At 36.3% G+C, this 25,349-nt stretch overlaps 1 protein-coding gene across 1 annotated transcript; it reads left to right on the top strand.

The window, feature by feature from the left end:
• Positions 1-5,827: 5,827 nt before the first annotated feature.
• LOC138324224 (radical S-adenosyl methionine domain-containing protein 1, mitochondrial-like) lies at positions 5,828-24,155 on the top strand. Its single transcript, XM_069269304.1, has 11 exons — positions 5,828-8,567; positions 8,850-8,902; positions 10,647-10,753; positions 11,063-11,195; positions 11,369-11,414; positions 11,641-11,702; positions 18,990-19,095; positions 19,477-19,569; positions 19,716-19,766; positions 23,197-23,250; positions 24,114-24,155. The coding sequence occupies exons 1-11, from the start codon at positions 8,409-8,411 to the stop codon at positions 24,153-24,155; spliced, it is 906 nt and encodes a 301-aa protein (XP_069125405.1). The 5' UTR covers positions 5,828-8,408.
• Positions 24,156-25,349: the final 1,194 nt, after the last annotated feature.

Here is a 25,349-nt window from a genome sequence, read left to right as displayed (position 1 = left end):
GTTATTATTATGTTTAGCTATACACTGCCTCAATGGAGTTCCGGAGTACTTATCAGTTACTCCAGGATCGTCCACCTGAGTCCAGGACACGATGATCCCCTTCAATGGACCGGAGCATGTGGTATCATTAGAATTAAAGAAATATTTATATAAATGCCTGGCCAATTAAAACTAAAAATAAGAATTTCTGCGTCAACGGCATAATGACATATGAATACTTTACTAAAAGCGAAGAAAGTGACTTAAATTGACAATTATCTTGATGTTATGATATTTTGACACTATATTAACGCTGACATGTCGCAATTGGATGATAAAGATATATTTTCGTCGCGTTTGAATGCATTTATATAGTGATATGGTTCACAAAATTATTGAATTTATCAAAAAATCTCATATCCTGAAGTCATGGGGGCGTACTTACACACATTGTATATTCTTGTGTATTGTGGAATGTGTATAAAGTTTCGGCTTTATTTGCCTTCCTTATCAATACTTCCTATACATGTTAGTTGTTTTCAGAGAGAAAGAGAGAGAGAGAGAGAGCGTGTGTTTGTTGTAACCTTTGTTGTGATATAAGTGAAGTCATTCATTCCCACATTACCCATTAATCCGCCATGTTTACCTCTGTATCTGGTATTCCCTTCTGTATCGTTTTATGGTGTCTGCAATTGGCTTCGAATGAAAACATAGTTTTTGCTGTTTTTTTTTATGTTTTTGCTTGTTTTACAGTTTTGATTACCAAGGAGACCTAGTCCTAACGTTATAGGGATTTAAGTGTCGTGGAAACAGAGCGATGGAGCCTCGTCTTTTCCATTGCTGGCAATAACTCCTGTTGAGATTTTTGTTGTTTTTTTTTTTTTGTGCCACCTATATCTTAACCAGCCCCTGTCCTCTCGGGAGAATAGGGACGGTAAAGTGTAACATATCAGTCTCTGTCAGGGTGCATTTATCTGTCACTCCAATACAAGTAACAGTATCTACGTGTTTCCTTCACTCCTGAATGAGCCAGACTCCTAAATAACTGTGTTTCCCATTAGAGAAACAACACATTAATGTTTGATCGGAGCAATGATCAGCTGTAAAATCTAAAGCACTTTTTTAAATGTGGGTGATTTACTGAGCGTTTTCGTTGCCATAGTTACGTTTCACCTTTTGAAAATGTGTCATTTAACTGATTTTTCTGTATTCTGAATAGTGTAAACTGGTTCGTACATGGTATGTGTGATTACTGTCTAAAGACGATAGGACCTGATAGTGATTCGAACACTGAATCCTTAGTACTCGGTGCCACGTCTCAAACATCCGAGTTACACAAACTTGAAACTCTAATTTGTTGCGACATTAATTCATACGCAGTCTGGATGATATTAAATAAAAAATATTGTATCAATCACGTTTTTCTTATTTTTCGTCAAGAGCGCATCGGAGGTCTACTTTTTTGGGAATAGTATGGCAAGCCAACATGACAGTCATTCAAGGAGCAATGTCAATCGTGAAGTTATCTCGAATACGATGTAATACATCTCATAGTAATAAATGAGATACTTCATATAATATATTAGATATCTTATATAATATATGCAATATTTTATATACTATATGAGATATCTTATATAGATATCAACAGAAATTATTAATAAAATATCTTATATCGTATATAAGACATCTCATATCATTAAAATATCATTGTTATATAGTTAAATAAGATATCTTCAATGGGAACGACATTTCATCAAAAGGCCAAAAGGTTTAAAATTCAACAAAATCTTATTATATATAAATATCTTATATAGCAACATGATTACAATTATATACGAAATCTGATATATTAATTGAGATAGCTTATAAACTGTAGGAATATTAAATCACAAATCGCACGATGATGCAACTTTGTGGTCATTTAATAAATTAATCTATTGCAATTAACTACTTTTTCCCCAAATAAAATAATTTATAAATTAAATGTATGTTTATTTAGAACCCTCTTTTATATATATATATATATTTTATATATATATATATATGTTTGGATTTGAAAACGATCACTTTTAGGTCGATACCGGCCGATATGCGCCATCTTACATATGTGTGTGTAGACATGGATTATACTTACGCCGCCTAGTTAAGAATAACCACTCACACGTTCTAAGTAAAACCCTCTATAACAAACATAAATATGCGTTGGTGTCTCTCATCCCTCCTTTATCTCTTTAGCTATATCCTAATTTGTAACCTTTGTTTTGTTTTGATATATAAAGTAAACATATATAGACATATTTAAGCTATCACGAGACAAAATATCATTGTAATTATATATTTATCTGTTCGGAAAGGACGTCAGTAAGTTCTAATAACTTTTGTCGAATCCATTTGTCTTTTGTTTCAATAAAATTTATTTAAACTAAAACTAAACAAACTTTGATAATATATCTTCAGTTAAAGTATGCAAGAAAGTGGTAAAACTAGAAGGGGGGAAAACAACACCAACGTACCGCAGTCTCCTGCAACACACGCGCACCACTTCAATCTTTTTCTTTTAACAAAAATTAAGGACGCCTTTTAATATCTGCCATAATACGGCCCTCGGTGAAAATAATAATCAGTTGTCAATTTTCGTTGTGTAGTAATTCCAGATGATGAATGTCAGACATTTAACTAGCGATATAAATAGTACTTACGGAAGCCGATTGACATCGAAAAATTAATAAGTATTGCGAATATTGCGTATATTCATTTGCGAATATTTGTTATACTTTGCGGATAAGCGCAACTATTGCACATGGATTTATTCGGAAGAATATAACTTATATTCGTTCTGCTTCCCATCTTGCTGCAGCATTGAGATCTGATTGAAGCAGAAACATGCATGCTGTATGTTTCTGACTGAAGTAAGGGGCCGCGGTGGCCGAGTGGTTAAGATGTACCGACATATTACCACATGCCCTCCACCTCTGGGTCGCGAGTTCGAATTCCATGTGGGGCAGTTGCCAGGTACTGACCGCTGGCCGGTGGTTTTTCTCCGGGTATTCCGTCTTTCCTCCATCAACAAACCTGGCACGTCCTTAAATGACCCTGACTGTTAATAGGACGTTAAACTAATCAATCAATCAATCAATCAATCAATCAATCAATAAATCAATCAATGACTGAAGTAATAATGGAGTCATCATTATTTATTTCTCTGTACACATAGGAAGCTCTTTCGACGCTCGAAGCAGGTTTTACGTTGCTTTCCACAATAAATATATTCAACTAATGCATTAACAGGAGTAATTAAAGATGCTCCATCGCTGACAAATGGTATTTTTTTACAATTTAAAACAAGAGCAGACGATTTAGTATTTTTCTTCAGTTACAAAAGTTACTTACTTTACACCATTATCACCATTAAAAAGTTTGAGCTTCTAATTTTACTTCAAGTTCAAAATATGAAAAATAATTAATTGCATCCCGAAAAAAATCCATAGCACTATTCCCTATATGGAATGAAGTAATGATTGCGCATGCACCAAAGGCAAAATAAACTATTTTATATTATTTTTTGTGTTAATTAGACTATTATATACACGATTAAACACCAATTATTGTTCAAATGATGAATATCATTTATGCTCTGTTGGCGATGGAGCATCTTTAAACATTTTTTGTATTATTTTTTAAAATAATGATAATAACGCTTTGAAAATTAAAAGCTATGAAGTGCTGTCAAAATATCCAATCTCCCAGGGTTCATTGCAATTGTGGTCCCCACATTCACCTCTGTCAACAGCTCACTGAGTCGGACTGGCGTCTGTTGACCAAGGGTCACAGAATATTACGTCATGATGATTGCTCCATTAATACATTGTGCCCTCTTCATATATGAAGTCACAGTGATATTTTTTGAAAGGGTGGACGCCGTTTACAATCTCTCACAGGGTTAATTGCGGTCCCCACACTCACCTCTTTCAACAATCTATCTCGGAGTTCATTACGGTCCCTACATATTAAAATGTGGGGACCAGTGCACCCTGGGAGAGATTGCAAAATATCCACCAAGCGATCGAAGACGAGCACAAGGAATCATGACGTCACATGGCGTCAACAAATGGCGCGAAATCATAGGGTTCGCATTCGCGGCACTCCAGGTATTGCATGGACACAGAGAAATCCGAATTTTTGAGCATTTTTTAAGTTTACGCTAGAAAATTATTATATATCACATAATATCTAGATATCTAGTCTACTTCAAAAGTTTAAAGTACTTTCTTTTATTTCTAAATTATGTCTTCTACATGAAATAGAAAATAAAATAAACAACTAAAGCTTCGCTCTTCCATTCATATTATTAGACTCTTTGTTCATGCGTTTTAATTTTCTAAAATTAATTATCTACTATATTGCAGTCCTAATTTCGCTTTGTCGTTGAAACGTTTATCGCAAAAGCAGACAACTTTATAGCAACCTAAGCTTGTCGATGACAGAGAAGAAAAAACAAGATGGCGGAAATCAAAACAACAAACACGTGTGTGTAATGTCAAACTGGACTAGAGCATACTGTTCGTCAGATTGTGAGATAACACCCTAGCGTATGTTATGTGTCCATGCGTTAAGGCAATGTTTATGCAATACACATGCATTTTCTGTTTCTTTTTTCTGTTTTGTAAGTCCCAAATACATTATCTTGAAGCTGCATATTGTTCCATGCACAGAGGTTATAACTACATGTAGCGTTTTTTGACCTTATATACATGTACATGTACCCGTATCAGGGTACTATATGACCTGGTTAGATGTTTGTCACAAATAGTTAACGTCATTGTGTAGTTAAGTGTAGTTTACAGATGATGTCCACAGGTACAGTATGCACACCTATATTTTGGAAAGTTGTGATTTAAAACAGTCTAGAGATTTGGATGATGCAAGATCTGGATGAAGTGTATTCCAGTCTTGCATAGTGCGGGGAAAGAAAGAGACTTTAGAGTGTTTACGAGAGTCTGTTCTACAGTAAGGGATTTGGTCTGCCAGAGGATGGTGACACCCTTATATCTCTACGGCCTAATAGTCCGAAGGCCTGTTAGTCCGAAGGCCCGTTAGTCCGAAGGCCCAATAATCCAAAGGCCTGTTAGTCCGAAAATCAGAAAATATTTCAAGTTATACCGTTGTTATAATTCACGTTATTTTCATAGTTTGGTATGTTTTCGATGGGTTTTGATGAATATATGTTTTGGCACTGCTTTAAAGTAATTGATCAGCCAATTCAATTTATATGAACAAAAAGGTGTCATTTTTAGCTCACCTGGTCCAAAGGACGGAGGTGAGCTTATGGGATACCACAGCGTCCGGCGTCCGTCGTCTGTCAACAATCGACTTCTTCTCCATAACCGCTGGTCGGATTTCAACAAAATTTGACTGGTAGCATCCTTATGGGCTACTAACTGAAAATTGTACAAATGATGGGGCTGACCCCCCGGGGGCCTGAGGGGCGGGGCCAAAAGGGGTCAATTTGGCTATTTCCATATAAACGACTTCTTCTCTGAAACTAAGCATGAGATAGCACTCATAATGCAATTGTAGTATCGTTATTGGGTGGGGATTCAAAATTGTACAAATGATGGGGCTGACCCCCGGGGGGCCTGAGGGGCAGGGTCAAATGGGGTCAATTTGGCTATTTCCATATAAACGACTTCTTCTCTGAAACTAAGCATGAGATAGCACTCATAATGCAATTGTAGTATCGTTATTGGGTGGGGATTCAAAATTGTACAAATGATGGGGCTGACCCCCGGGGGGCCTGAGGGGCGGGGTCAAAAGGGGTCAATTTGGCTATTTCCATATAAACGACTTCTTCTCTGAAACTAAGCATGGGATAGCACCCATAATGCAATGGTAGCATCCTTATAGGGTGGGGATTCAAAATTGTACTAATGATGGGGCTGACCCCCCCGGGGGCCTGAGGGGCGGGGTCAAATTGGGTCAATTTGGCTATTTCCATATAAACGACTTCTTCTCTGAAACTAAGCATGAGATAGCACTCATAATGCAATTGTAGTATCGTTATTGGGTGGGGATTCAAAATTGTACAAATGATGGGGCTGACCCCCGGGGGGCCTGAGGGGCAGGGTCAAATGGGGTCAATTTGGCTATTTCCATATAAACGACTTCTTCTCTGAAACTAAGCATGAGATAGCACTCATAATGCAATTGTAGTATCGTTATAGGGTGGGGATTCAAAATTGTACAAATGATGGGGCTGACCCCCGGGGGGCCTGAGGGGCGGGGTCAAAAGGGGTCAATTTGGCTATTTCCATATAAATGACTTCTTCTCTGAAACTTAAGCATGGTATAGCACCCATAATGCAATGGTAGCATCCTTGTAGGCTGGGGATTCCAAATTGAGCAAATGATAGGGCTGACCCCCGGGGACCTGAGGAGCGGGGTCAAAAGTGGTCAATTTCCATATAAATGACTTTTTCCCTGCAATTGAAATTGTACAAATGATAGGGCTTACCCCCTGGCTTTAAACGGCAATATATGCGAGGTCAAAAAGGTCAATTAGGCTACTATTTTCATATAAATTACTTTGTCTCTGAACCTATGTATTGGATAGCATATTTGTATGGTATCAATAGCATCATTGTATGGTTGTGATTCCAAATTAAACTTTGGGAGTCAATTTTGCTTATTTTTCTAATTGTCAGAGTCTTGTGATAATTACTAACAAAAAACCAGGTGAGCGATACAGGCCCTCTGGGCCTCTTGTTTTATGTAGCATTGCATGATCAAGCTTACATCAAAACTTTTTAAAAAATTATAAAAAGAAAAAATGAAATCACAATATATAAAATATCTCATAAGCATACATTCTATGGATTATCTTACAAATATACAAGCTTTATGATGTCCAAATGTAAACATTATGTGATCTGTAATTTGATTGTATAATGATGTATATAAATCATCAAGTCTTACCGAAAAAATGACCTTTATATATACCTGTAAAGGTCGCTATATTTATCAATTATGGAACCAATCAAAGGTTCTCAATTTTTATATTGGATAGGTTGTTACTTTGGTAAATGCCAAAATAATTATCTGATGTACATGTTCATTACACAGCAGGAAGAATGGTGGATACAAGATGTCACCCCGAAAAACTCAACATTTTGGTAATGGCGTAACAGAAGGTGAATTGACTCGACTTGATAGATATGCTCTGTTTTTGCTCTTTTTCCATTGGTTAATACATGGTCACGTGAGGTTCGATATATACTATAGCATCAATTCAATCGAAGTTTCCATTTTTAGAAACATCGAGTCAATATGCCTTCTGTGACATCATTACTCTTCAAGGTGACGTCCTGTAACCTGTAATTAATATATAAATCGTAAAATTCTTTTGACATTTCTCAATGGAATGACATACCTAATACAGAAATTAATGATCTCAGTCTACATCCTCGGCCATTATTTAATTATACCAAGGCGTTATAACACCTTGCTGAGGTCCGTAATTTGATAAATGCACATTTGCACTAACGACTTATTTTTGCGTTTCCTTACTCCTTTCTTTGACCCATTCTCTCCTAAAATGATGGAAATCGTTAGTATAATGATATTTGTTAGGGGATATGTTAAACAGGATTGCAGTGTTAAAATATAAAATTATATACTCTTAAACATCAAATACGTATTTCAAGATTATGCTCTTTTTTTTTTTTTTTTTTTTTTTGCCTATCATTTTCATTGTCAAATCTAAATAGGCAGATAAGTTTATCTTAGCAAGTTTACTACAGACCCTTTTGAATAAAAAACTGCTATAAATATTTGTTTCATTTTGGGTACTGTTCGCATTTAAATTTCAGATACATTATCTGTTTTCGGACTATCGGGCCTTCGGAATATTGGGCTTTCGGACTATTGGGCCTTCGGACTAATAGGCCTTAGGACTATTAGGCTGTAGGGATATAAGGGTGTCACCCAGAGGATGTGAGTGTCGAGTCGTGCCTAACTGTGGGGTCAGATACTTATCTCTTTTTATTGCTACAATGTTGTTACTAATTTTATATAACTTTTTGAATTGTCAGTGTTTCTGCCTATTAGTTAGGGTAGGCCACTCAAGATGTTTCAGCATGTCACTGGAGGTGCTATGAGATCGGTTAGTGACATAACGAACAGCTCTACGGTGGACCATGTCTAATTTATGAATGTCCCAATTATGTCAATAATGTGAATCCCACAAAGACAAAGCGTATTCCAATGAGGGTCGCACTTGTTCTTTTATTTTTATTGAATTTATCCACAGGAACAGAAAAGTGAATACGAAGTTACATTGTACAAGTATATGTGTCTCTGACAAGTATCAAGTATGTTTCAGTGGAAGTATTAGTCAAAATGACACATCTAACTAAAAAAGTCGGTAAAAAATGAAGACGACCTTGTACCGAAATCTCTCTAAATGTTTTCATTCCAAAAATGTTTTGGACATGAGACTGCATGCTGTCTATGGAAAGAGAACTCAGTATTCCCAAGGTGTTGATATAAGTGACTTGCCCATTGATGACCAGGCAGTGCTCTATGTACATGTAAGTGCTTTAAAATATGTCAATTACTAAAAATCTGCAGAAGTCTTGGGTTGAATTTACGTTTACTCTATACATTTGCATATAGGTGTAGTCGGTGATCTAAAATGTTATTTTATATGAAGGAAATCTCATCAATAGAAATTGACATGTACATGAAGCTGTTACAGTTATACATGTTTTTCGTTTCATTATCATTCCATCACATGAATAAGACCAAATTACTAATGAGTATAAAAGGTAGAGTGTGATAAATACATATGTATGTCTGATATTTGTTTACAGTGGCCGTATTGTTCTAAGCGCTGTACTTACTGTAATTTCAACAAATACATCAGGTAAGTAATTAAACTAGATAAACATTGAAGTTGTGGTTTAATGTAAAACTCTTTAGCTATCAGTCAGAATTTATTTCATTCATATAATCAAAATAAAACTTCCACTTGTCACTCATTTCAATGTACTCTTGTGTTTTTTAGCTCACCTGGCCCGAAGGGCCGGTGAGCTTATGTCATGGCGTGGCGTCCGTCGTCCGTCCGTCCGTCCGTCCGTCCGTCCGTCCGTCCGTCAACATTTCTTTTAAATCGCTACTAGTCATAGAGTTCTGCATGGATTGTAACCAAATTTGGCCACAAGCATCCTTGGGGAAGGGGGAACAGAACTTGTATAAATTTTGGCTCTGACCCCCCGGGGGCAGGAGGGGCGGGGCCCAATAGGGGAGATAGAGGTAAATCCTTTAAATCGCTACTTGTCCTAGAGTTCTGCATGGAATGTAACCAAATTTGGCCACAAACATTCTTGGGGGAGGGGGAACAGAACTTGTATAAATTTTGGCTCTGACCCCCCGGGGGCAGGAGGGGCGGGGCCTAATAGGGGAAATAGAGGTAAATTCTTTAAATCGCTACTTGTTCTAGAGTTCTGCATGGATTGTAACCAAATTTGGTCATAAACATCCTTTGGAGTAGGAGAACAGAACTTGTATAAATTTTGGCTCTGATCCCCCAGGGGCAGGAGGGGCGGGGCCTAATAGGGGAAATAGAGGTAAATCCTTTAAATCGCTACTAGTCACTACATGAATTGTAACCAAATTTGGCCACAAACATCCTTTTTGGAAGCGGAACAGAACTCGTATAAATTTTGGCTCTGACCCCCCGGGGGCTACATGTAGCTCTACTAGTCATAGAGTTCTGCATGGAATGTAACCAAATTTGGCCAGAAATATCCTTGGGAGAATAAGAACTGAGTTTGTATAAATTTTGGCACTGGTCCAGGGGGCAGGAGGGGCGGGGCTCAATAGGGGAAATAGAGGTAAATCCTGTAAATCGCTACTAGTCATCGAGTTCTGCACGTATTGTAACCAAATTTGGCCACAAACATCCTTGGGGGAAGGGAAACAGTACTTGTATAAATTTTGGCTCTGATATATCCCCCGGGGCCAGGAGGGGCGGGGCCCAATAGGGGAAATAGAGGTAAATCCTATAAATCGCTACTTGTCCTAGAGTTTTGCTTGGATTGTGACCAAATTTGGCCATAAACATCCTTGGGGGAAGGAGAACAGAACTTTGGCTCTGACCTCCTGGGGGCAGGAGGGGTGGGGCCCAATAGGGGATTTAGAGGTAAATATTAAAATTCCTTTACAAAAGAAACAATGAACCTGTATTCAGAACATTACTTGGCATTTCAAACCAGGTGAGCGATACAGGCCCTCTGGGCCTCTTGTTTTTATATGTTTCACAATATGTATAAAATGTTGTTTTTTTGTCTTCATACACAAGTCAAATTGTGTTGAAGTAGACCATTTTGAACCTAAAGAAAGTGGTCTTATTAAGCAGGTGGTCTTTATACAGAGGTTGTTATGCAGGTTTGACTGTAAATGTAGTATAATAACAGTTAACCATGTCTAAGATGAACACGCTAACAACAAATTCATGGTTATAGCATAGTTTTTTTTCATTCCCAGACAAAATTCCTATAATGTATCTGTAATATATGTATAGCGAATTATGCTTATAACAAAGTGATTTTATTGGTTCCTTGTGTTTCGTATAACCGTATATTACTGTATCTAGTTATCTGTTACAGCCGTAATGTGGACAATGAAAGAATGACTAGGTGTCTAATGAAAGAGACCCAAACTCTGATTGAGTGCAGCCATGTCAGCAGAATCAATTCTATTTTCTTTGGTGGAGGTGTGTACTGAAGTTTGGCTCAATGCTGTAAAATACAGAAATGTATCAGTGTAAAATTAATTCAATCAATATATTTTAATTCAGTTGTAAACTTACTTTCTTCTGTGTACAATTTACTTTAGAAAATTTCCAAGTAAATGTTTAAAAGGTTTTCTTTCAGAAATATCTACATCATTTATATTGATATGAATATCTGATCAATTTTTTAATCCTCAAATGTTATGTTTTTGAACTTCTTAAAAATGGAAATAGTAAACTTTAGTAGCTGTGAAAGGTAGTTGGTTTAGAGCATTGATTATCGCTTATCAGGAACACCTAGTCTAGCAACGCCAAGGACAATTGCCAAGGTTATTGAAACGGTCACCAAGACAACATGGCTTCATGGCAATGCTGAGGTCACCTTGGAGGTCAACCCTACTCATCTGGAAACCGGGAAGTTAAGGCAAGCATCTTCTGAATCTTAGAAAAAAAATGATATTTTCAATTTCATTTGATGATCAATTCACTATGTTTTTTTTCCTTTTTTTTTTTTTTTTTTTTTTCTAGATGTATTTTAACAAGAGTTGGTACTGTATAAGTTATCTATTATTAAGTGTGATATCTTTGTTTGTTCAGAGATTTCCGGTCAGCTGGTGTAAACAGAGTGTCTATAGGTGTTCAGGTAAATATACCATATTTAGACAACAAAACATTTCACTGGTCATTTGTTGTTTCTCTGCATTGAAAAAAATAATAATTGTATTACTCCTAAAAAAGCAAATTAACTCGGTTTGTAGCAGTAAACCAAGTTAATTTGCTTTTTCAGAATGAAATAGTTGGTTGAAAAGTTTAGGTAATTACTTTGAAATACATGTATTGTCAGTATGAAAGTTTAATTTCTGTTGCAGGCTTTGAATGACTCGGATCTTAAGTTGTTAGGCAGAGAACATGATACTCAGGACTCCATGAGGTAAGGGCTTAGATTATGTTGAACTAGTACTGATCTTAATTTAGAACAAGATCTCTTAAAGCTTATATACGATAAATGGCAAAGCAAAAATTGTGACTGGAGAAAATTTGTTTTCTACCATTATAACTTATTTTGAATTTACAATGATTAGTGAATTTCCTTCAGGATTAAAATCATAATGCTCTGTGATATTCTTGGAAAATAAGAAAGACATATGCCAAGGTGATATTTTCATTTGTTTACTGCAGTCCACAGGTGAATGATATTACAATACAATTAATGTCTACCAGTAAGTCTGACATTACACTGGAGACATATTTGGGAGCCAGACGAGATCAACACTAGGTGGATACATGTGTGTCTCCAGACTAGTATAATACACTAAACTACAGATCAAGTACCTCTTCCTGACAGATTTCTCCCCTACTCAGTGTGAAGTATAAACAAGCAAATCCTAATCATATGTGCCATAACACATGTGTTGTCATGTGTATATGAGTGTGCATTTACTTTTTTATTGGTAATATGGATTCATCAGGTGAAGATGTGATTTAAATTCCTTTACTGACATAAAACAACTCTTAAAGTTTTACTTGATTGATTGTTCAGTCAGATGCGGATGTTAATACTAATGAAGATAAATATACAGCAAACCTATCTATAACAACCAGTCAAAGGACTGAAGACAAGTGGTCTTTATAGCCAGGTGGTCTTTATATACAAGTTAAATTGTGTTGAAATCTGTCATTTGGGATTCAAGTAAAGTGGTCTTATTAAGCAGGTGGTCTTTATTCAGAGAGGGTTACCAAGACAGATTTTACTTTATATATGCAGTATTGGAATCAAATTAAATCTTATTAAAGTACTGGTATGTATAAATGAAATTTTCAATAACATTCCGTTGATTATAGATATAGAGATGCAAATAGAGTCTGTCTTCTGGCCCAATACCAACTATAATATAAATCTCCTCCCAGTTCCAATCAGACTTCTGGTCGAGATATGAGACCATCAATTTTGCTGTTTTATGTAAACCCTCTGGGGTTGAGGGGTAAGACCATCAATTTTTCTGTTTTGTCCCATCATTCCATGGTTAATGGGCGATACTACAAATTTTGTTGTTTATTCCGATCTCCAGGGGGGTGCTACAAATTTTGCTGTTTATTCTGATCTCCAGGGGGATACTACAAATTTTGCTGTTTATTCCGATCTCAAGGGGGGGAAACTACAAATTTTGCAGTTCTGTCCTATCCTACTGAAGTTGGGGAGCTCGTACTATAAATTTTACTGTGTTAGTCCATCTGGGCTGTCTGTGTGATTTGTATAGCTTCCTATGCCTATTTCTTTAGTGAATTGTTTGTAACCCCCCGGTACTTTCTATGCCTATTTCTTCAGTGAATTATTTGTATACTTTCTATGCCCATTTCTCCAGTGGATCATTTGTATACTTTCTATGCCCATTTCTCCAGTGGATCATTTGTATACTTTCTATGCCTATTTCTCCAGTGGATCATTTGTATACTTTCTATGCCTATTTCTCCAGTGGATCATTTGTATACTTTCTATGCCTATTTCTCCAGTGGATCATTTGTATACTTTCTGTGCCTATTTCTCCAGTGGATCATTTGTATACTTTCTATGCCTATTTCTCCAGTGGATCATTTGTATACTTTCTATGCCTATTTCTCCAATGGATCATTTGTATACTTTCTATGCCTATATCTCCATGGATCATTTGTATACTTTCTATGCCTATTTCTCCAGTGGATCATTTGTATACTTTCTATGCCTATTTCTCCAGTGGATCATTTGTATACTTTCTATGCATTCTCCAGTGGATCATTTGTATACTTTCTTGCCTATATCTCCAGTGGATCATTTGTATACTTTCTATGCCTATTTTCCAGTGGATCATTTGTATACTTTCTATGCCTATTTCTCCAGTGGATCATTTGTATACTTTCTATGCCTATATCTCCAGTGGATCATTTGTATACTTTCTATGCCTATTTCTCCAGTGGATCATTTGTATACTTTCTATGCCTATTTCTCCCAGTGGATCATTTGTATACTTTCTATGCCTATTTCTCCAGTGGATCATTTGTATACTTTCTATGCCTATTTCTCCAGTGGATCATTTGTATACTTTCTATGCCTATATCTCCAGTGGATCATTTGTATACTTTCTATGCCTATTTCTCCAGTGGATCATTTGTATACTTTCTATGCCTATTTCTCCAGTGGGTCATTTGTATACTTTCTGTGCCTATATCTCCAGTGGATCATTTGTATACTTTCTATGCCCATTTCTCCAGTGGATCATTTGTATACTTTCTATGCCTATTTCTCCAGTGGATCATTTGTATACTTTCTATGCCTATTTCTCCAGTGGATCATTTGTATACTTTCTATGCCCATTTCTCCAGTGGATCATTTGTATACTTTCTATGCCTATTTCTCCAGTGGTCATTTGTATACTTTCTGTGCCTATATCTCCAGTGGATCCATTTGTATACTTTCTGTGCCTATATCTCCAGTGGATCATTTGTATACTTTCTATGCCCTCCATTTCTCCAGTGGATCATTTGTATACTTTCTGTGCCTATATCTTCAGTGGACCATTTGTATACTTTCTATGCCTATATCTCCATTTGTATATTTTCTGTGCCTATTTCTCCAGTGGGTCATTTGTATACTTTCTGTGCCTATATCTCCAGTGGATCATTTGTATACTTTCTATGCCCATTTCTCCAGTGGGTCATTTGTATACTTTCTGTGCCTATATCTTCAGTGGACCATTTGTATACTTTCTGTGCCTATATCTCCAGTGGATCATTTGTATACTTTCTATGCCCATTTCTCCAGTGGGTCATTTGTATACTTTCTGTGCCTATATCTCCAGTGGACCATTTGTATACTTTCTGTGCCTATATCTCCAGTGGATCATTTGTATACTTTCTATGCCTATTTCTCCAGTGGGTCATTTGTATACTTTCTGTGCCTATTTCTCCAGTGGATCATTTGTATACTTTCTGTGCCTATTTCTCCAGTGGATCATTTGTATACTTTCTATGCCTATTTCTCCAGTGGATCATTTGTATACTTTCTGTGCCTATTTCTCCAGTGGATCATTTGTATACTTTCTATGCCTATTTCTCCAGTGGATCATTTGTATACTTTCTATGCCTATTTCTCCAGTGGGTCATTTGTATACTTTCTGTGCCTATATCTCCAGTGGATCATTTGTATACTTTCTATGCCTATTTCTCCAGTGGATCATTTGTATACTTTCTGTGCCTATTTCTCCAGTGGATCATTTGTATACTTTCTGTGCCTATATCTCCAGTGGATCATTTGTATACTTTCTATGCCTATTTCTCCAGTGGATCATTTGTATACTTTCTATGCCTATTTCTCCAGTGGATCATTTGTATACTTTCTATGCCTATTTCTCCAGTGGATCATTTGTATACTTTCTATGCCTATTTCTCCAGTGGATCATTTGTATACTTTCTATGCCTATTTCTCCAGTGGATCATTTGTATACTTTCTATGCCTATTTCTCCAGTGGATCATTTGTATACTTTCTATGCCTATTTCTCCAGTGGATCATTTGTATACTTTCTATGCCTATTTCTCCAGTGGATCATTTGTATACTTTCTATGCCTATTTCTCCAGTGGATCATTTGTATACTTTCTATGCCTATTTCTCCAGTGGATCATTTGTATACTTTCTATGCCTATTTCTCCAGTGGATCATTTGTATACTTTCTATGCCTATTTCTCCAGTGGATCATTTGTATATACTTTCTATGCCTATTTCTCCAGTGGATCATTTGTATACTTTCTATGCCTATTTCTCCAGTGGATCATTTGTATACTTTCTATGCCTATTTCTCCAGTGGATCATTTGTATACTTTCTGTGCCTATTTCTCCAGTGGATCATTTGTATACTTTCTATGCCTATATTCTCCAGTGGATCATTTGTTATTTCTTGCCTATTTCTCCAGTGGATCATTTGTATACTTTCTATGCCTATATCTCCAGTGGATCATTTGTATACTTTCTATGCCTATTTCTCCAGTGGATCATTTGTATACTTTCTATGCCTATTTCTCCAGTGGATCATTTGTATACTTTCTGTGCCTATATCTCCAGTGGATCATTTGTATACTTTCTATGCCTATTTCTCCAGTGGATCATTTGTATACTTTCTATGCCTATTTCTCCAGTGGATCATTTGTATACTTTCTATGCCTATTTCTCCAGTGGATCATTTGTATACTTTCTATGCCTATTTCTCCAGTGGATCATTTGTATACTTTCTGTGCCTATATCTCCAGTGGATCATTTGTATACTTTCTATGCCTATATCTCCAGTGGATCATTTGTATACTTTCTGTGCCTATTTCTCCAGTGGATCATTTGTATACTTTCTGTGCCTATATCTCAGTGGATCATTTGTATATTTTCTGTGCCTATTTCTCCAGTGGATCATTTGTATTTGTATACTTTCTGTGCCTATTTCTCCAGTGGATCATTTGTATACTTTCTATGCCTATTTCTCCAGTGGATCATTTGTATACTTTCTATGCCTATTTCTCCAGTGGATCATTTGTATACTTTCTGTGCCTATATCTCCAGTGGATCATTTGTATACTTTCTATGCCTATTTCTCCAGTGGATCATTTGTATACTTTCTGTGCCTATTTCTCCAGTGGATCATTTGTATACTTTCTATGCCTATTTCTCCAGTGGATCATTTGTATACTTTCTATGCCTATTTCTCCAGTGGATCATTTGTATACTTTCTATGCCTATTTCTCCAGTGGATCATTTGTATACTTTCTGTGCCTATTTCTCCAGTGGATCATTTGTATACTTTCTATGCCTATTTCTCCAGTGGATCATTTGTATACTTTCTATGCCTATATCTCCAGTGGATCATTTGTATACTTTCTATGCCTATTTCTCCAGTGGATCATTTGTATACTTTCTATGCCTATTTCTCCAGTGGATCATTTGTATACTTTCTGTGCCTATTTCTCCAGTGGATCATTTGTATACTTTCTATGCCTATTTCTCCAGTGGATCATTTGTATACTTTCTATGCCTATTTCTCCAGTGGATCATTTGTATACTTTCTATGCCTATTTCTCCAGTGGATCATTTGTATACTTTCTATGCCTATTTCTCCAGTGGATCATTTGTATACTTTCTATGCCTATTTCTCCAGTGGATCATTTGTATACTTTCTATGCCTATTTCTCCAGTTGATCATTTGTATACTTTCTGTGCCTTTTTCTCCAGTGGATCATTTGTATACTTTCTATGCCTATTTCTCCAGTGGATCATTTGTATACTTTCTTGCCTATTTCTCCAGTGGATCATTTGTATACTTTCTGTGCCTATTTCTCCAGTGGATCATTTGTATACTTTCTATGCCCTATTTCTCCAGTGGATCATTTGTATACTTTCTATGCCTATTTCTCCAGTGGATCATTTGTATACTTTCTATGCCTATTTCTCCAGTGGATCATTTGTATACTTTCTGTGCCTTTTTCTCCAGTGGATCATTTGTATACTTTCTATGCCTATTTCTCCAGTGGATCATTTGTATACTTTCTATGCCTATTTCTCCAGTGGATCATTTGTATACTTTCTATGCCTATTTCTCCAGTGGATCATTTGTATACTTTCTATGCCTATTTCTCCAGTGGATCATTTGTATACTTTCTATGCCTATTTCTCCAGTGGATCATTTGTATACTTTCTATGCCTATTTCTCCAGTGGATCATTTGTATACTTTCTATGCCTATTTCTCCAGTGGATCATTTGTATACTTTCTGTGCCTATTTCTCCAGTGGATCATTTGTATACTTTCTGTGCCTATTTCTCCAGTGGATCATTTGTATACTTTCTATGCCCATTTCTCCAGTGGATCATTTGTATACTTTCTATGCCTATTTCTCCAGTGGATCATTTGTATACTTTCTGTGCCTATTTCTCCAGTGGATCATTTGTATACTTTCTATGCCTATTTCTCCAGTGGATCATTTGTATACTTTCTATGCCTATTTCTCCAGTGGATCATTTGTATACTTTCTGTGCCTATTTCTCCAGTGGATCATTTGTATACTTTCTGTGCCTATATCTCCAGTGGATCATTTGTATACTTTCTATGCCTATTTCTCCAGTGGATCATTTGTATACTTTCTATGCCTATTTCTCCAGTGGATCATTTGTATACTTTCTATGCCTATGTGGATCATTTGTATACTTTCTATGCTATTTCTCCAGTGGATCATTTGTATACTTTCTATGCCTATTTCTCCAGTGGATCATTTGTATACTTTCTATGCCTATTTCTCCAGTGGATCATTTGTATACTTTCTGTGCCTATATCTCCAGTGGATCATTTGTATACTTTCTATGCCTATTTCTCCAGTGGATCATTTGTATACTTTCTATGCCTATTTCTCCAGTGGGTCATTTGTATACTTTCTATGCCTATTTCTCCAGTGGATCATTTGTATACTTTCTATGCCTATTTCTCCAGTGGATCATTTGTATACTTTCTGTGCCTATTTCTCCAGTGGATCATTTGTATACTTTCTATGCCTATTTCTCCAGTGGATCATTTGTATACTTTCTATGCCTATATCTCCAGTGGATCATTTGTATACTTTCTATGCCTATTTCTCCAGTGGATCATTTGTATACTTTCTATGCCTATTTCTCCAGTGGATCATTTGTATACTTTCTATGCCTATTTCTCCAGTGGATCATTTGTATACTTTCTATGCCCATTTCTCCAGTGGATCATTTGTATACTTTCTATGCCTATTTCTCCAGTGGATCATTTGTATACTTTCTATGTGCTATTTCTCCAGTGGATCATTTGTATATTTCTATGCCTTTTCTCCAGTGGATCATTTGTATACTTTCTATGCCTCCAGTGGATCATTTGTATACTTTCTATGCCTATATCTCCAGTGGATCATTTGTATACTTTCTATGCCCTATTTCTCCAGTGGATCATTTGTATACTTTCTATGCCTATTTCTCCAGTGGATCATTTGTATACTTTCTATGCCTATTTCTCCAGTGGATCATTTGTATACTTTCTATGCCCATTTCTCCAGTGGATCATTTGTATACTTTCTGTGCCTATATCTTCAGTGGATCATTTGTATACTTTCTATTCCTATTTCTCCAGTGGATCATTTGTTTACTTTCTATGCCTATTTCTCCAGTGGAGAATCCATTATTTGTTTTTGACAGATGTATAGAGGAGGCAAGGAATCTATTCCCTGGATGTGTGTCTATAGACGTCATCTTTGGTCGACCTGGTCAGACCCTTGGGAGCTGGATCTCAGAGCTACAAAAAGTAAGGGAACAATGATATATATAATGTCTTAAGAGTTCTGCTCTGCTAACTGGGTCATGTTTCCAATTCTCTAATGTCTCAAACATTACACTGATATGGTCTAGTAGTGATCTATAGATCTATGTAGATTTAATAAGACTTTCGTGATGGCAGCTATAGGATTTTAAAATGTATGGAAATTTCTGTATAATCATTTCTAGATACAGATGAATAAGTTTAGATTTCCATGAGCTGATGGTTGTTGTGTTTTGTGATCAATTTAATTTTCTATGGTTTACTTTTTTGACATGATGTCAAATTTCGTTTAATAAATGAAGTATTTTTTGTACAATATTTAAGGTTGTGTAGCTTAGTATTGAATTTTTCCTGAACCTGTTTCAGATCTTGGCTGTTAGTGATCAACATATTTCTTTGTACCAGCTGACCTTAGAAAGGGGCACACAACTCTTCAAGTGGGTCCAAAATGGACTGATTGTAAGTGCCTCCATATTGATACGATCCTGTAAATACAATCATAATCCACTCTAGGAATTCGTCTTTGTGGTGTGAGCTAAAACAAAGATGCCTTTAAAAAACACAATGACTTTGATACATTGATGAGATGTTTAATTTTTACACAGGAATTACCAGATGAAGACGCTATGGCAGACATGTATCTGGAAGCTGTTAAAGTGAGTCTCTTCAGCTGTTATCTCTCCTTATCTTAGATGTAGTCTTATAAGTGAAAGATATCCTAGTCCAGCATCATCAGTAAACATAAACTACAGTTATCTCCCCTTATCTTAGATGTAGACTTTTAAGTGAAATGAGATGTCCAGTATCATCACTATACATAACATAAACTAGTTATCTCCCCTTAACTTAGATTTAGACTTTTAAGTGAAATGAGATTTCCTGTATTAACACTAAACATGAACATAAACTAGTTATCTCCCCTTATCTTAGATGTAGACTTTTAAGTGAAATGAGATGTCCAGTATCATCACTAAACATAGACTAGTTATCTCGCCTTTTCTTGGATGTAGCCCTTTAAGTGAAAGGAGATGTCCTGTATGAACACTATAATCATTAACATAACTAGTTATCTCCCCTTATCTTAGATGTAGACTTTTAAGTGAAATGAGATGTCATGTATCATCACTAAACATAACATAACTACCGGGTAGTTATCTCCCCTTATCTTGGATGTAGACTTTTAAGTGAAAGGAGATGTCCTGTATCAACACTAAACATTAACATGACTAGTTATCTCCCCTTATCTTGGGTGTAGACTTTTAAGTGAAAGGAGATGTCATGTATCATCACTAAACATAACATAAACTAGTTATCTCCCCTTATCTTAGGTGTAGACTTTTAAGTGAAAGGAGATGTCATGTATCATAACTTAACATAAACTACAATTATCTCCCCTTATCTTAGGTGTAGACTTATAAGTGAGAGGAGATGTCCAGTATCATCACTAAACACAAAGTACAGTTATCTCCCCTTATCTTAAGTGTAGACTTTTAAGTGAAAGGAGATGTCATGTATCATAACTTAACATAAACTACAATTATCTCCCCTTATCTTAAGTGTATACTTTTAAGTGAGAGGAGATGTCCAGTATCATCACTAAACACAAAGTACAGTTATCTCCCCTTATCTTAAGTGTAGACTATTAAGTGAAAGGAGATGTCATGTATCATAACTTAACATAAACTACAATTATCTCCCCTATCTTAAGTGTATACTTTTAAGTGAGAGGAGATGTCATGTATCATAACTTAACATAAACTACAATTATCTCCCCTTATCTTAGGTGTAGACTTATAAGTGAGAGGAGATGTCCAGTATCATCACTAAACACAAAGTACAGTTATCTCCCCTTATCTTAAGTGTAGACTTTTTAAGTGAAAGGAGATGTCATGTGTCATAACTTAACATAAACTACAATTATCTCCTTATCTTAGGTGTAGACTTATAAGTGAGAGGAGATGTCCAGTATCATCACTAAACACAAAGTACAGTTATCTCCCCTTATCTTAAGTGTAGACTATAAGGTGAAAGGAGATGTCATGTATCATAACTTAACATAAACTACAATTATCTCCCCTTATCTTAGGTGTAGACTTATAAGTGAGAGGAGATGTCCAGTATCATCACTAAACACAAAGTACAGTTATCTCCCCTTATCTTAAGTGTAGACTATTAAGTGAAAGGAGATGTCATGTATCATAACTTAACATAAACTACAATTATCTCCCCTTATCTTAGGTGTAGACTTATAAGTGAGAGGAGATGTCCAGTATCATCACTAAACACAAAGTACAGTTATCTCCCCTTATCTTAAGTGTAGACTATTAAGTGAAAGGATAACATAAAGTACAGTTATCTCCCCTTATCTTAGGTGTAGACTTTTTGATGCTGTGAAACAGCATTCTTAGGTATGCTTGGCGAGCCTGTGCACAGCAAAACAATGAAACCACTCCGCGATGAAAATTAAAAGTTGTTTTGTTCATTTCACGTTATACTTGATGGTATGAAAAATAAAACCCCAATATTCAAAACCACAGACATGGAATTTGTACATACATATACACCATGGATGGAGTGTTTTAAGTGTTCAGTTGGGACTCTATGATATTGGTATTACTCCGAGATAATAGTCTCCCGAAAATCACAAACAACGCCTTCTTCGCTGTCTTCCTCCGCAGCAGACTTTCGGTGGTTTTTGGATTGTGTATGTTTATTTAAATTTTACGTAATTCATGCTACTGATCGATTATTGTAATCAAATATTAGGAAGGTTATTACTAAAGAAAGGTCCTATAACGCTTATAAAGTTATTTTTGTGTTAGTTTCATTGACAAACTATATCCGATGATATTATTGCACAGTAAAAAATAATAGTTTTGAGTATGTGTTTCCTCTCTTGATCTGTCACTGGGAGTTGTGTCTTTTGTTAATCGACAACTGTGTTATATTGAAAGGGGAAAGGCACAAAATTTATCAACATAAACTTACAAAATATAATGATAATATAGATTTATATATGTATGAGCATTTTAAAGTGACAAATAAACTTATATTGCCGTGTAATGTATGGTAGCCTTATGAAGACCTACTAAAGTCCGATGTATTCCATGAAGTTTTCTTGATGTTAGTGTTCTTATCAATTCAAAAGAAATTTGACTGTTACAAGTAACCAAATAATGTATTTTTTACTTGGCAAAAGTATATGGCCATGTTTTATAATGAGTAAAAAGTCGGCAAAGCACAACTCACAGTATAATGTTCTGCACGATAATATCTCGCCAACCAGTTACTGTTAGGCTTACGAAGACTTGCTAAAGTCCGGTACATTACTTGAAGTTTTCTTGATGTTAACGGCTAGCGATCTAGAAATCCACGTGATATGCATAATGTAATAATGTACCTTTTATTAGACAAAAGTATCTGGCCATAATTTATTTGTCAAAAGTCGTCAAAGCAACCCATGTAAGTTTTCTAAAAAGGAAACCAAAACATGTCCGGAAATGGTAATATTTCTAATGTTATTTTTCCAAAAATATTCTTCAATGTTAAGTGGATATTAAGATACGGATATGTTTACTTATTATTTTTTGTCTTTGAAGAGACATTGATGAAATTGATAATTTAGTAATTTAAAAAGAATTATCAAAAATGATACTCAGATTCTGAGCGATTTCATTGGTGTTGAAATCGTTATTTCAGAAATAATTTAGATATAAAATTTATTACAGTTATTGCAGGAAAATGAGTTATTCAACTTATTGTTCTTGAAAAACTTTAAATATCATAAAATAAATACGGTATACCGTGAATATATTTTGTTAAACTCTGAAATTCAACACTGCACACTTAAAGTATACTAAATTCAATATTTAAATGAAAAACCAATTTCTTTCTTATTTGGTTTGAATCCTTCAATCACAGCATCTATGAGTGGCCTTGGCACTTTGATTAAGTGAAAGGAGCTATCCTTTATCAACACTAAACATAAACTAGTTACATCTTTCCTTGTAATGTTATATAGATTTTACAATTTCTCCTTTGAACAGTTATAAAATAATTATCAGTGTGATTCATTTTACATTTCAGACTCTGGAAATACATGGTTTTAAACAATATGAAGTATCTAATTTTGCTAAAAATGTAAGTATGATGATTGAATAACACCTAAAACATTATACAGGTGTTTCATGCCTTATCAGTCAACAGTCAAAACTCTTTTCCCAAGTGTTGGGACCAACCTGAGGAATGGTTTCCCGAGGTCGCAGGCCGAGGGAAACAGTTCCTCAGGTTGCTCCCAACACCGAGGGAAAAGAGTTTTGACTGTTGACTGATAGGGCATGAAACAACTGTTTTGTTACCTGAATATTCTAGGCTAAACATCGTAATAGTAAACAACGAAACAAGAGTATTGTTTTGATATTTAAATCCGTGGCAATACCACTCCAAAATCCTCACTACTCCCTTAATCACATTTTTGGTATTCCAAGAATCTCTGTTTTCAATCAGATCCAAAATTCCTTGATCAGAAATTTTGTCAAACCGTTCTGGTTCTGACACCATTTTACGTCCGTCACAAATGTCGATCTTAAAGGCAGTACGACAACTGGAAATTTGGCACGGACGCTTTCGTTTCGTGACGTCAACAATTAAGCGCGTGCAAACATTCTCAGCCGGTCAGCAGTCAGAATATTGACCGGTCAATATTTTTTGAGGATTGTACATATGTAATGATTTTGTAGCAATTTCTGGCGAAAACAGTCGAAATTACTTCATTTACATTTATATAGAGAGTCAGGTAACAATATACCTTAACTTTACTACTAATGGTTCCCATACCATGGTAATGAATGGCATAGTGAGAACGAGTGCATTACATGTCTATAAATAGAACTTCTGCCTGCATACTTTGTATAACAAACATGACAGCAGACAACAGAATATTTTCTTTTGTAGAAATAATGTAATTATCTACTAGCCTTTAAATGCTGTCATTGTCATTTTAGGGTGCAACAAGTGACCACAACACTGCCTACTGGACAATATAGGGACAGGGGGGGGGGTGGGAGCAGCAGTATATAGGTGTGGGACCTGGTACGTATCATGGCAGCAGTATATAGGTGTGGGACCTGGTACGTATAATGGCAGCAGTATATAGGTGTGGACCTGTACGTATGTGTGGGGACCTGGTACATAATAATGGCAGCAGTATATAGGTGTGGGACCTGGTACGTATAATGGCAGCAGTATATAGGTGTGGGACCTGGTACGTATAATGGCAGCAGTATATAGGTGTGGGACCTGGTACGTATAATGGCAGCAGTATATAGGTGTGGGACCTGGTACGTATAATGGCAGCAGTATATAGGTGTGGGACCTGGTACGTATAATGGCAGCAGTATATAGGTGTGGGACCTGGTACGTATAATGGCAGCAGTATATAGGTGTGGGACCTGGTACGTATAATGGCAGCAGTATATAGGTGTGGGACCTGGTACATATAATGGCAGCAGTATATAGGTGTGGGACCTGGTACGTATAATGGCAGCAGTATATAGGTGTGGGACCTGGTACGTATAATGGCAGCAGTATATAGGTGTGGGACCTGGTACGTATAATGGCAGCAGTATATAGGTGTGGGACCTGGTACGTATAATGGCAGCAGTATATAGGTGTGGGACCTGGTACGTATAATGGCAGCAGTATATAGGTGTGGGACCTGGTACGTATAATGGCAGCAGTATATAGGTGTGGGACCTGGTACGTATAATGGCAGCAGTATATAGGTGTGGGACCTGGTACGTATAATGGCAGCAGTATATAGGTGTGGGACCTGGTACGTATAATGGCAGCAGTATATAGGTGTGGGACCTGGTACGTATAATGGCAGCAGTATATAGGTGTGGGACCTGGTATATATAATGACAGCAGTATATAGGTGTGGGACCTGGTACGTATAATGGCAGCAGTATATAGGAGGTGTGGGACCTGGTACGTATAATGGCAGCAGTATATAGGTGTGGGACCTGGTACGTATAATGGCAGCAGTACATAGGTGTGGGACCTGGTACGTTATAATGGCATCAGTCACCATACTGGGCCTTTCACTACAGAGATGTAACAACTGGGATTTAGTATTCAATTCCTAGTCTATTTTGTTGCAGGACCTATTCAGATTTTATCATAGGACGTAGAGGGAACATCCATACATCCACTGAGACCTACCTGGAAATAGTAACATA

The sequence above is a fragment of the Argopecten irradians genome, chromosome 5 (genome assembly GCF_041381155.1).
Source record: "Argopecten irradians isolate NY chromosome 5, Ai_NY, whole genome shotgun sequence".
NCBI classification, from domain to species: Eukaryota; Metazoa; Mollusca; class Bivalvia; order Pectinida; family Pectinidae; genus Argopecten; species Argopecten irradians.
The sequence above is the reverse complement of the archived record's forward strand: the minus strand, read 5'-3'. Positions and strand labels throughout refer to the sequence as shown.